Genomic DNA, 12,573 nt, shown 5'->3' with positions numbered 1-12,573 from the left:
AAAGAGAAGTGCGTTCTCTGTTTTCAAGGTCATTATATCAGTGATGTGTATGATATCAAGAAGCAGTCCTGGTTCACCTACAACGACCTGGAAGTGTCTAGAACTCTAGAGACCACAGTTCAGTGCGACAGAGACCGAAGTGGCTACATCTTCTTCTACATGCACAAGTAGGTATCCTGGGGAATTATGGTACTGGTAATTATCTGCCACTTGTGAGATGGTGTGCTTCTCTTACCTCTAGTCCTCTTTGGTGGGATGCAAAGTGGCTCCGTGTATTTGTCAGAAGACATTCTAGTTAGAATTACATGCAAGAATGACAAAATTAAAGTGCTGTGAGTTCAGAGGCGTAGAATTTCATGTCACTACTGCGTAAGGTTTTAAAAGGATGCATTAAATCATCTTCTTAAAAAGGGATTCAGCGTCTCAGTTATGCATTATTTGCACCAAGAATCACAACGGAGATTTTTTTTTCCTTTTGTGCTGTGACATTTGTGAATGGCCTTATCCCCGCTCCTAGTGGTTGTGTTGTTGCAGCTCCGGTCATCTCAGGACACGAGCAAGATGAGGCTTGTAGATAGAAGTAATGCTTTTTCAGGCACACAACTGAAGAAGGGTTTTGTGCCTCAAAGTTTGTCCCCTTTTTCTGTCGCAGCTGATTGTTCCAGTAAAAGTCGCTACTTGACCTACAGACTGTGTCTTGTGTTCCTTCAGATCCTATTACTACCCTGGACTTACTTTCACTGTTGTTACTGTTCTCCGGGGCTTACCAGTGATCTTTTTCATTGTAATAAATGAAAAGAAGAAGTGTTTGGGGATTCAAGGAGCCTTACTTAGAAATGCCAGATAAGACACCTTTCTCTGCCAGAGTCCGTGACGCTGAGTTAGTGGATTTAGTCCAGTTGCTGATTCCCTCAGGGCTGTCTTGTGTAGCAGTTTCTTACTGTACGTAATTTCACTATTGCTTTTTCCCTGTGTTCTAGGGATATCTTCGATGAGTTACTAGAAACAGAAAAGAACGCACAGCCACTTACCATGGAAGTAGGAAGATCAATTCGTCAGCCTCTGTGAAGAGTAAAACACCTTGTTCCTCCCGAGGAGCAAGAAAGATTCTGAACTTGTGCCAGACACGCAGGAGTAACAAACAGCTCAGGGCCAAAACAAGAGACAAAAGTTAGAAATATGGGACACTCAGTTTGCTGAACCATCTGTGCAAGTCCTGGGCCCGAACCACACTTTTAAACCTTGACATCCCAGAGCAATCCTCCTGTGGTGAAGTTTTTATTGTTCCTCAAACAATTTTGTCAGCATGGAGCCTTAAAGAGTTGCATCAAGCCACAAGACTACAGCTGCTCATAAACTGATTTAAAAACAAAAAAAGTGCAAAAAGAGACTCAACTTTAAAAGCCCATTCACCCACGAGATGTGAGTGGGGAAGATTTACATATCACTTGGCATTTATTTTTTTTTCCTCCAAGAGCAATTTAAGCAATAGATTCTGTAACCTGGCGTGTATTGTGTTAGTAATTTTCACTGGAAACCCAGATCACTGAGTACGCTCTTGCCAGTCGTCTCGCTAACCGGCGTTTTGGAATCACTCGAGCTGATGCGTTCTGACGTTCATGGGTTTGTGAGTGCTCTGCTATTTACATGCGGTTCCAGGAAACAAACTATTGGTGCTGTGGAATGTATTGCATACCTGGTGGCAGCTCTGTCTTTTTTACACCATTCACTGTCATCCTTCTTTAGCAGTGAGATTATATATGTGATTTCTTTTATTTCACAAGCTCCATTATTTGATTGCATTTCCTTCGTTGCATTGTTCCTAAGGACCCTTTGGAGGGTAGAGGTCTCTCTCGAGTTGCGCGGTATTTCGCACTGAAGTTATATTGCTTAGGGCTGCTTCCATCCAACTCTGACTGAAGCTGCTGGGGCGGACGGAGAGCAGTAGCAGGAGGTGAACCACAGCCACTTTTTCATCTTGCCTCCTTGGAGGGAAGGAGTGCTTTAGCGTTACCCTTTCTGTGCAGGCCTGGGTCATCGTGAAATGGAAACGGTGAGAAAAGGCGAGGTCTGCAGGCTGTTGCCTGACACTTGAATTTCTCCGTAATTGAACCAGGGTCTTGCTACGGCCTTCTCTTATCCCAGGAGCGAATGAGGGATTTCACTGCAGCTATGTGGTGGCTGTTCTAAGGAATACAGAGTGCTCAAACTGTGAAACTAAACCAGGTGGAAAGCTTTCAGAAAGCTCGTCTTCAGCATTAACAGAGCACGGTTAGAAAGAAGTGTTTTATTGGATTTAGAGACATGATGCTCAGTTTATAGCTTGTTTCAGCAGGGGGAAAAAAAAGCCTAGTGACTTTATTTTTTTAGCACCTTCGCACTTATTTAGCAGGGGCAGATGTTTCCTTTCGTTGGCATTTACTCATTTCAGAGAAATTGTCGCTATTAAGCAGAGTAGTTACTCTTGTTTTGGCCTCTAGTTCTGATTTTTGCAGCTTGAGTTTTAGAGGTGAAAGACTTCTTAAAAAAAAAAAAAAAAATGCTGTCGAGATAGTTTCTGTTGTGTTTTTTTTTTTTTAAACTATCGTTACGAGTTTCTCAGGAATAAATCAGCTGAAGCAAAGCAGACAGAACCATCAACGTGTAAAAAAAAAAAAAAAAAAAAAAAAAAGACAGCGGGTGCCTCTTTCGTGGGCACTTCTCCCCCAGGGCTTCTCCTAGCAGGCTGGCACGGGATTGCTACCTCAGTGGCCTCTCCTCACCTCTGTGCGCAGCAATGAGCAGCAGCCACCGCCGCTGATAGTCCTCCCCAGGACCTTTGGGGACCCCGGGGCGGTGAAAAGACTGACTGACCTTCCAGCCCAGGCGAGCCTGGTGGACCTGGTCAGGGTGACATCTTTCTGGTTTCCGAGCTAGGAGTGGACGTTTGGTTGTGAACACGACGGAGCGTTTATCTTGCGAGATGCAGCCGGGATGGTATATATGTTAATTTATTACAAAGCATTATACTTTTCTATTGTCGATACTAATTTTGGTAGAGCTGGGGGCAATCGGAAGAGGAGGTGATGCGCGAGCTGTCCTTTGAACTGATCGCCCCTGCCCCTGGAAATGTGACAAAGGGACTGCTCCATCCAGAGGGCAAACGTGTTTTCCCCGAGCACACCCTACGCTAGTGCTGTACATAACCAGTATTTCTGTAGTCTCAGAAGTCAGCTCTGCTTTTTTGGGTGGTAAGGATGTTTTCGAGGCGCTGCACTCCAGCTAATTTATAATAAAAGCAAACATTGCCCGACTTTCCAGTGCACTAACTTGTGTTTAAAAGCAGTTTTTCTTTGGAATGAGGTGAGAAAGCTGATGCTTGAAACCAGCATTCCTTGTTTCGTGCAAACGAAGTTCTCGTTTAATATTCTAGCCACTAAGAATTTGCAAACATCTGTGAATTACTTTAAGCTTGTTGGGTTTTTTTTGGCACGTGGCAGCTCAGTTGCACCATCACCCTGGCAGGAGTGTCCGTGGAGCCCCTTCCTTGCTGGAGCCAGCTTTCTGTCCGCAGGGAGGAGGATGAGTGCGTGACCACCGAGGGCCCTGCGCTGGCACCTCCCCACCGCTCGCGCTGTCGTGGCAGAGAGTTCAGAAAGGTCGGCCCCTCCAGGTGGCAGACCCACCCCGGGGTATGGGTAGGTAGAGAAGCGCAGTGACAGCCCCTTCACGCGTGCAGGCTTTTAGCGCTGGCTGTTTCCAGAGAGGAAATGACACGAAAGCTGTACAAACACTCCTGGCCTTTACCACGGCGGCAGCTGCTAGGTGCACACCAGGCCAGCTGAAGAGCGTAGGGTTCCTCGGGCGGTAGCGGAGTGGGGATGGGTCAGGACTGTCTCTGCGAAACCCTGACAGGTCTGACACGATACAAACCGTTCTTGGGCTTTTCCGCAGTTGTACAGAGTCGTGGTTAAACACTTACCCGCTCCTGAATCAGCTTACTTCAGTCCAGGTGTGATTCAGCATATAAACACAAGGAACTCCCCCATCTTGCCTTTCCTCTCTCCCCTTCATCGTGTGACTGCTTAAGATACGCTCTCGATTTGCTCCTCTGCCCTGATAGATGCGAAAACGTTTGTGTCTGAACCGAAGCCTGGGCGTGCGGGTCCCTGCGGGGCTGCACAAAGCCTTTGCAAAGCCAGGGCTGGTTTCCTGCCGGAGCTGCCGCCTGCCACACCAGGAGCAGGAGCAGCGGGGCTCCGAGTGGCGTCACCTTCCACCTCCTGCTGAGCGTAATGACAAATGCCTGCTCATCTTCCTTCCCAGCACGGGTACCCCAGGAGCTGGGGGGGGGGGGTTCCCGGCGTGGTGCCCGCAGCGTTTTGCACCAGGCAGGACTGATCGTCCCGCCCCACGCTCTGCTGCGCTTCACCCCGGCGCCGGGCACGTGGGGATTACTGCGGTGCCTGGGCGGTGGAGGAGCCGGGGGGACCGGGAATAACTCGTCTGTTTTGTCTTCTGTTCACGGAGCTCTTACCCTTGTAATCGCCTGCCAAAGAGAGAAAAAGGGGTGTGGGACCCCTGGCAGCTACCGTCCGTGCAGCGACGCTGCTGGACCCCAGGCCCGCGCGGTGACGCCGGGGGCTCCCAGGGGCGTGTGGCCGAGGACCTGCCACGGGGCCACCACATGCCTGGCTCGGTGCCTGCCTCCCGCCTGACTTCTGGTTCTTTACACTGTTGATGTGGAGCAGCACTTTTCTCTGTGTTTTAGCAGACCTGTTCCTCTCTTATTCTTTACAGTTTTTGCTCTTGTTCCCTCCCCCCCCCCCCCTTTTAAATGATGTGTAGATAGATTTTTGTGAAATTAAAACCTCTTTATTAACCCTCTCTTGGTGTGGGATCTTCTTGCCACGCGTTGGAGGCTGGAGGCGATGGGCACCACGCCTCTGCCCCACGTGCGCATCGCCTCTCGCTTCGCCCTTATCTGGGACTTTGCTCCGGTGCCTGGTGCCATCCTGCCTGCATGTGCAGCGAGTCCCGGGGCGTGCCAACAGCAGCCTGTCCCTGGAGAGCACCCCAAAACCCACAGCTGCACCCCGTGACACCTCCTCCGTGCCTCTGCGCTCCCGCAGCCCTGCTCATCCGCCCCAGGGAGCTGCCCTGCGCCTGGTGTCCCCAGCAGGTGCTGCCCCCATGCTTCCCCTACCCCGGCTTGCTGCTTTTACCTTTGGTACCGCAAGTATTTACCGAGGTTTATGCATGGGCTCGCTGATAACGCAGGGAGCGGCTCGGGCTGTATACGAGACCTTTAGCCTGGAGCAGGCGCCGAGGTGGGACGGGAGAAGAGCCCCAGCTCCCCAGCAGGGCTGGCCCCGGGGACTTGGGGCTGCGGCAGAGCGGGGGGCACTGGGGCAAGTCCAGCCCCACCTTTGTGCATCCCCTCGAGCAAACCGGGGCCGGGAGGGGAGGGGGGGGAGTGAAGAGTGGCCGTCCCCCGTGCTGTCTCAGTGCCGAATCAAGAACCGTGCTGCAGCCTTTACGTGCCCCCACTGTCTTTTATTTGTCAAATCAGCCCCGTAACTGGTCTGCGCTCAGGGGCTGGGGGGGAGATACAGGCCTGCTCCAAACCCATTTATTTATCAACAATAAACTCTAGGGCTCCCGCCCTAGAAGAGTCCTTTCTCCTTCTTGAGGTTCTGTTGTTTCCACAAGGGCAGGTTGCCGAAGGCAGCGCGGTTCATGCCGAAAGCAGCCTGGAAGTCCTGGTCGGAGAGGTGTTGCTGGGGGAAGAGACGAGGCTGAGCTTAAGCTGCGGGGCTTCACCCACCTGCGGCCCCCCCGAGCCCCCCACCCGGCTCACCTCCTTCCTGCTGGGATCCACGCCCCGCGGCAGGTCCTCGGCCGACGTGTTCAGCAGCACGTCCAGGGGGAAGGTCTCCAGCTTGGTGGGCGTCAGGGTGGTGGTGGCCGTGAAGACCTCCTTGGAAGTGAGCCCCTGGGGGTGGGGGGGGGGGACAAAGTCACGTCGGGGACAGGGTCACCAGGCGATGGACGCTGCCGTCCCCTCGCCTCGCAGCTCCTCGTGCCCCCCCGCCGAGGCCACCAGCGGTCCCCCCCTCCCCGTGACACTCACAGACACGAGCTGCCCGATGTTGCTGGTGTCTCCCAGCTCGGCTTTGAGCTCCTCGTAGGATTTCTTGTCCTGGCAGGGGGACAGAAACGCTCAGTGCCCCCACCCCGGGATGCTGGCCAGGGCCAGATCCCAGCCGGGTCCCCACCTCCATGCCCCCCCCCCACCCCACCCCTGCTGTGACTCACGCTCCAGCAGAGAGGGTCCCAGGCCAGGAACCAGCCGGTGAAGGTGGGGGGCTCGCAGCCCTGCTTCACCACGATGATGGGGGTGTCCAGGTCGCGCCCGCTGGGGTCGCTCCGCAGGTACTCCTGCGCCATCACCGCCGCCGCCTCCTTCTCCGCCTCGCTGGCCCCTTTCCCGATCCAGAAGAAAACCTGCGGCGGGGTCACCGTGTCCAGCACTGGGGTGGGACAAGGCCCTTGGGGACCCGTGGCTGGGGACACGCAGGATCTGTCCCCAGGGATGGGCACTGGGCACCCATCCTCAGCCATCCCTGGAATGAGGGGGCTGGATAAAAACAGCGGGGAGGGGGTTTCCAGGCTCCCATCCCACCACCTCTGGTGCTACAGGTCCTCCACCCCCTTGGGGACATTGGCTTGCGGGATCAAAGCCTCCCCTGCCCCTGTGTTGCCCCCAGCGCACCTGGTCCCAGGTGTCCAGCAGGTAAACGTCATTTTCATCCATGTCATCCTGAGTGAAGTCTACGATCTCGGTGGCCAGGAACCTGCCCGTCTTGTTGGAGCACTCAAAGAGCCGGGGGGGCATGGAGGAGTTCTCTTCCTGCAGCCTGGAGGGGGGGGGGGGGGGGGCACGGCAGTGGTGGAAATGGGCCAAGGGATTTGGGGACACTGTGGGGTGCCGGGGGCACGGAGCTGGTACCTCTTGTTGTTGGCGTACTGGGACTTGCCCCCCAGGGCCACCCAGAACTCGGGGGGCTCCTGCCCCTCCGCGATCACCGGCTTCTCCGTCTTGGAGATGATGTCGGCCACCGTCTTGCCCATCTCGCGCTCGTCCCCGCTGCAGCCCTGCAGAGTGAGCACGGCCACTCCGGCACCCATCCCCACCACATCCCCCCGAGGAGGAGGAGGAGGAGGAGGAGGAGGGGGAGGAGATGAAGATGTTCCTCCAGGGCTGCAGCCCCCCGGTGCCCAGCGGCAGCGCTGGGCAGGGCGGTACCCACCTTCCCATACCAGAGGTAGCAGCAGCTGGGGGTCTTGAGCACGAAGACGTCGTTGGAGTTGAGGGAAGAGGCACGGACGGGCACCTCGAAGGCCTTGGTGTTGTACTCGTTGGTGCCGTGCACTTGGAAGAGGCGGGTGGAGGGCATGGGCTCCGTGCTGCTCGCCCGCGAGGTGCCGCCCTGGGGACAACGGGGAGGGCACAGGGACGGGAGGTCACCCCCGGTGCCCCCGGCTGGCCCTCCCGCTGCTCCCCCGGCCCCCACTCACCGCGTACACCACCATCCTGCCCTTGAAGATGGCCATCAAGTGCGCCGGCTCCTTGCCCATGGTGACGCGGACCTGCACGGGCTCGTTGTTGTACTTCTGGTCCAGGATGACGGCTTGGTAGGCTGAGGCGGCCAGCTCGTCCGCGCTGGCTTGGCGGCCCTGGGCAGGGAAATTCCCCTCGTTGGGATACCCACCGTGGAGGGGGACGACCCGTGGAGGAATTGTGCACGGGAGCAGAGCCCCCCCGGTTCGGTGGCCCTGCCCTGCACCGTCCCGCTGGACGGTGGGACAAGGGCCTGGGGTCTCACCTGCCAGATGTAGATGATGCGGTTCACCTTGGGCCCCACGTAGTAGGTGTAGAGCACCAGGTAGCAGTCCCCGCCGTAGAAGTGGCCCAACCACCGCTTTTCCACGGGCACCAGCTCCTGGTTCTCCACGCGCCAGACCTGGCGGGACGAGGACGGTGCTGGTGAGGCTGGCGCGTCCTCAGCCCCACCGCACCGGCGCCCCCACGGCATCTCCCCGCACAGCCTGGGGGAGCCCCAAAGGGGTCCCGCGTGCTTCCCACAGCCTACCTCCACCTCCCCGGATCCATCATCCACCATCTTCTGCTGGGCGGCCATCTGGGGCTTGGCGTGCAGCGTGGTGGCGTCGAACTTCACCTGCTCCACCTTGGCTGCAGGGAAGCGCGAGGGCTGAGCCTGGGGCGGGGGGAACCGCCCCCCCCCCCCCCCCCCTCGAGCACCCCCCAGCCCGACCCGGGGCGTCCTGTGGCACCGGCCCCCCGGGGGCACTCACCCACTTTGCCCACGGTGTGGGTCTTGCCCAGCCCGCTGCTCTGCGAGGGGACGGTCCACTTCTGGAAGAGCTGCCTGAAGACGGCCGACTCAGACCCGTCGTTCTCCGTCTCCACGCTGGTGCTGGACGGGTAGTTCTTGGCTTTGATGAAGCCCTGGGGGGAGCCAGAGCCAGGGCACGGGTTTGGGGTGCCTGGCCCTTCCCAGGGAGCGGCAATCCCCAAACCAAGCCAGCCCCAAAAACTCACCAGGGCCCTGCTCATTGCCTGCTGCTTCTCCTCCTTGTTGGAGTTCTTGCCCTTCCACACGAAGATCTTGTGACCGCCTTGATCGAGGATGTAGCAGTCCTGGGAGAGGGGGCGACGGCAGAAATTAAGACCTGCCAAGGTCCTAATTAAGCTGCCAGGAAAAAGGGGCATCCCTCCTGAGCATCCCACGGGTGACGCACCTCATGCTGGAGCATGTCTTGAGTCAGGGGGCGAATGGCTATCTCCTGTATGACCAGGTTCCCGCTGGCATCAGACACGCTGGTGGGGCGAGAGAGAGGAGGGAAGGGTAGGAACAGGGCTGGGAAACGCCCTCCCCAGCCCCACGTTGGGGTGGCAGGGCTGGGGGCCCCTTCCCCCTCCCCTTCCCCACTGCCACCCCAGTCCCAGCTGGTACCCAAGGACCCCCTTGTCCCACCACGGTTGCAGACGGGTTTGCAGCTTGCTGTGCCATGCAGCAGGGGCGCATCCAGCCCTGCCCACAGTGCAAGTGGCCGTGGTGAGGGATGGGGGTGTCAGATGGGGCGGGGACACTCGGCTTAACCAGGGACGTGCCACTGTGTTTGAAGGCGTCGGTGGCACTTGTGGGCTTCTCTGTACCAGCCATTGGGTACCAACCCCATGGGCACCGGGGGCTCCCCCCGCTCCAACGGCACCCAAAGGACCTGTCCCCTGTGGTGGCTTTGTCCCTTCCCCCGGCTGTCCTTGGAGATGGGGTTTGTGGGACCCCATGCCGGGGATGCAGGGTGCTGCGCCACCCTGGCACCTCGCAGCCCCGTGAGGGCAGCCCGTCCCCAGCAACTCACTGGTAGAGCTTGAGGGAGCTGTTGTGGATCTGGTCCACTTTGTCGTCGGGGATGGCCGCCTTGATGTCCCGCTTCTCGCCCAGCACTTGCAGCAGGACCTGCACCAGCTCCGGCGTGGCGCCCTCGTCCTCTCCGTCCACCACGCCGACCTTGGCGCGCCCCCCGCGCTCGCGGTCCCGAATATCCTTGGCCAGGGTCATCGCCTGCCCCCGGGGATAGGGTCAGCACGGCTTGGGGGGAGCCCAGCGCCGGGGATAGGGGCACGGGGCAGCTGTCCCCCCCCTCCCCCCCCCCCCCCCCCGCCGTACCTTCAGCCTCTCGGCACGGTTGCTCTCGGGGCCGTTCCACTGGATGATGAGCTGGCCCAGGTCCAGCAGGAAGACGTCGCCCCGGTTGAAGCTTTTCCAGCTCATCTCCACCTGCAGCGGGATGGGGGGGGCGGTCAGGATGTGAGCCCCCCCCCCCCCCCCCCTTCCACCTGTCCCGCTCGCAGGTGTCTGCACCCCCTCCTCCCTGCCCCGACAGGGCGGTTTCGGGGCTGAGGATGGGGCAGGAGGGTGGTGACCTCGGTCCCCTAACTCACCTCTGCTGCCACCACGTTCTTCTTGCCCTTCACGTGCAGCAGGCGCTGGACATTGTAGGTGTTGGTCTCCACGTGCTTCATGCCCGAGGCCACCCCACCTTTCTTATATCTGGGGGTGGTGAACGTGCCGTGAGCCCTGGGCCCCCCCCTTCCCACCCCCTCGCGCCTCTGTGCGCAGGGACCTCCCCCCCGCCCCCAGCAGCGCGAGCAGTGGCTGGAGCGAGACCGGCTCCAAGCCCGCCGCCCGAGGGCAGAGGCATCCCCATGGGGGACCCGTCCCCGCCCCCCCCCCCACCTTTGAGGACCCCCATTGAGGCCGAGCGGGGTGCCCGACGTACATGAGCCCCTGCTTGAAGTACGCGCGGAACGTCTCGCTCTCGTGGCCCTGCACCTCGCGGTGCTGCACGGCCACCGAGCCCAGGTGCTCGTCCATCTGCGTGGTGTAGATGGCGGCCGCCCCCTGCTCGTCCTGGCTCGACTCCTTGCCCAGCCAGTAGTGGATGTTGTAGCTGAAGTTGTTCCCGGTCTTGCGCGTCTGCAGGACAGGGGTCCCCGCTAGAAGGGCCGGGCGCCCCGTGTCCCCGGGGCCATCACGGCCAGGGGCACCCCGCAGCACCCGCGGTCCCAGCCCCCCCGGCACCCTACCGCGAGCAGGACGTAGCAATCCGCCTCGTAGAAGTTGCCGTAGCTCTTGGTGGGCACCGGCACCATCTCCATGCTCTGCGGGAGGAAGGGACCCTGCGTGAGAACTGGGGGGCAGCCCGCAGGCACCCCAGCCCTGTGCGCCCCACTGTGCCCAGCCCCAAAACCCAAGCCTGGGTGCTGCGCTGACACCCCCAAACCGGGCACTGGTGATGTACAAAGGGGATGGGGGGGGGGGGGGTCTTCCCTCTGCCCCCCACACCCCCACCCCCCAAACTGCCCACCCTTAGGGGGCTCCGACCCCTTTGGAGGCACCCAGGGGATGCGCCGGCGACGGGTGCCCACGCTGTGCCCCCCCTCCCGGCACCGTGCCTCCCCTCCGGGGCATCACACAGGGGACAGCCCCCCCCAAAAGCCACGGGACCCACCTCGATTCTCCATATCTGGATGCCCGGGGTGGTCGTGTTCAGCTTCCTGGTGACCTGGGCGCTGAGCTCCGCCATGGTGCTGGCTGCTGCAGGCAAGGGGACCTGCCGGGGCGTCGCCAACACCCTCGTTAGCGGTAGCGGCAGGCGGCCTCATTAAGGGCTGGGCTGCAGCCAGCCGGCCGGGCCATCTGCTGCCCTACAGCCGGCCGGGCCCTAAACCCCCTGCGGGGCTGCGGGAGGTGAGGGGGGCCCGGGACTGCGGGCACAGAGCGGGGTGCAGCCCCCCCCAGCAGTGCCACGGCTGCTGACGGGGGCCGGTGGGGGTCCCGGACTGTGCCAGGGTCTGTGGTGGGCAGGGGCGTGGGAGTGATGTGCCCTTGGTGTCCCCACGTCCTGGTGTCCCCACGTCCCGGTGTCCACATGTCCCGGTGTCCCCGTGTCCTGCCCCGCTGCCTGGGCACGGGACATCCCCGGCGCAGCGGCCACACCTGGGTGACAGCGCTGCACAATGGCCCCGTTCCCCCTTGTCCCTACGCATGGCACGCTCATGGCCCTGCGTGCACACTCACATACTTGCACATGTGTGCACGCACACCCACGGACACACACACGTCCACCCCCTCACCCTCCCGCCGCACACCCCCTGCCCATCGTGCTGCTGGGCCCTGCCTCCTCCCAAGCCCCCCGCCGTCCCCTGCAAGCCCCCCCCTCACCCCTGTGTCCCACAGCATCCCGGCGGCCCCCGCCACCCCCAACCTGGGCCGTGCCCCCCAGGGGATGCAGGACAAGCAGGCGGGGGGCTCGGGCACCCACCATTGGCACAGCCCCCCCCCGTGCACCCTGGCAGGGGAGAGCGAGCGGCGCCCAGCAGAGGGGTGTCCTCTCCCCCCCCCCCCCAAACACCCCGTTCCCACTCCACTGCCCCAAACCCGCCACATCCCCGTCCCACAGAGCACGGGGTGGGGGGACATCTACCCAGCGCAGCCCCCCGAGAGCCGTCAGGGTGCGTTGCCCGGCCCTGTCCCCACGCCACCCCGGTGCCGTCAGCAGCGGCGGCACCGGGACGTGCCGCCCTCCCGGTCCCCATCCCCTCACCTTCCCCGCGGAGCTGGGCACGAGGTGCGCGTACCTGGGCGAAGTGCCGGGGTGCCAGCAGCGAGGAGACCTTTGTCCCCAAGTGTCCCTGCCCGTGTTCACCATATAAGGGCAGGAACACCCCGGAGTCAAGGTCCCCGCATCCCTCCGAGGCTTCGGGGCGCCCCCGGAGCCCCGTTACTCAGGGGGTAATGGCACCCCCCGGGCCTTGCTGGGCTCAGGGTGGCACCCGCTGCCCGCGGCACCGAGCTGCCCGGTGTCGGCCCACGCTGGGTGGCACAGGGAGGGGACGAGGCAGGCGCCGACGGCCGCGTCCCCGTGGGAGCTGGGGAGCAAGCGGGACGTGGAGATGCTCCCAAACCTCACCATGGGGGATCCGGAGCAGCCAAGCCCTAC

The 12,573-nt window shown here is 60.5% G+C and overlaps 2 protein-coding genes across 4 annotated transcripts in view; one reads left to right on the top strand and one right to left on the bottom strand.

Moving 5' to 3' along the window:
* Nucleotides 1-2,643, top strand: part of USP37 (ubiquitin specific peptidase 37) — a 35,313-nt gene extending 32,670 nt beyond the window's left edge. For both annotated transcript variants that reach the window (XM_040561087.1, XM_040561086.1), the window contains 2 exons: nucleotides 29-167; nucleotides 981-2,643. In XM_040561087.1, coding sequence (XP_040417021.1) covers nucleotides 29-167; nucleotides 981-1,068 — 227 coding nt within the window. In that variant the 3' untranslated portion in view covers nucleotides 1,069-2,643. The remainder of the gene's footprint in view (nucleotides 1-28; nucleotides 168-980) is intronic.
* Nucleotides 2,644-5,514: 2,871 nt separating this feature from the next.
* On the bottom strand, nucleotides 5,515-12,573 carry VIL1 (villin 1). 2 transcript variants are annotated; one of them, XM_040562077.1, is made up of 20 exons: nucleotides 12,212-12,573; nucleotides 11,083-11,184; nucleotides 10,658-10,732; nucleotides 10,351-10,547; nucleotides 10,013-10,121; nucleotides 9,738-9,848; nucleotides 9,430-9,632; nucleotides 8,806-8,884; nucleotides 8,606-8,704; nucleotides 8,359-8,512; nucleotides 8,136-8,236; nucleotides 7,869-8,006; nucleotides 7,561-7,719; nucleotides 7,293-7,472; nucleotides 6,992-7,137; nucleotides 6,755-6,899; nucleotides 6,298-6,486; nucleotides 6,113-6,181; nucleotides 5,840-5,974; nucleotides 5,515-5,759 (listed from the first exon to the last, which is right to left on the bottom strand). In XM_040562077.1, the coding sequence occupies exons 2-20, from the start codon at nucleotides 11,155-11,157 to the stop codon at nucleotides 5,646-5,648; spliced, it is 2,478 nt and encodes an 825-aa protein (XP_040418011.1). In that variant the 5' UTR covers nucleotides 11,158-11,184; nucleotides 12,212-12,573; the 3' UTR covers nucleotides 5,515-5,645. The 2 variants fall into 2 exon arrangements, with proteins under 2 accessions (XP_040418011.1, XP_040418009.1); XM_040562075.1 differs by having other exon boundaries at nucleotides 11,083-12,542.

Source organism: Cygnus olor, chromosome 6 (assembly GCF_009769625.2).
Source record: "Cygnus olor isolate bCygOlo1 chromosome 6, bCygOlo1.pri.v2, whole genome shotgun sequence".
Taxonomy (NCBI): domain Eukaryota; kingdom Metazoa; phylum Chordata; class Aves; order Anseriformes; family Anatidae; genus Cygnus; species Cygnus olor.
The sequence above is the reverse complement of the archived record's forward strand: the minus strand, read 5'-3'. Positions and strand labels throughout refer to the sequence as shown.

Coding starts and splice junctions, on each gene's coding strand:
- VIL1 (XM_040562077.1), bottom strand. CDS start 11,157: ATGGCGGAGCTCAGCGCCCAGGTCACCAGGAAGCTGAACACGACCACC. Junction 8,885..9,429: donor AGCTCCCTCAAGCTCTACCA/GTGAGTTGCTGG, acceptor TCGCCCCACCAG/CGTGTCTGATGCCAGCGGGA. Junction 8,007..8,135: donor ATGGATCCGGGGAGGTGGAG/GTAGGCTGTGGG, acceptor TCGTCCCGCCAG/GTCTGGCGCGTGGAGAACCA.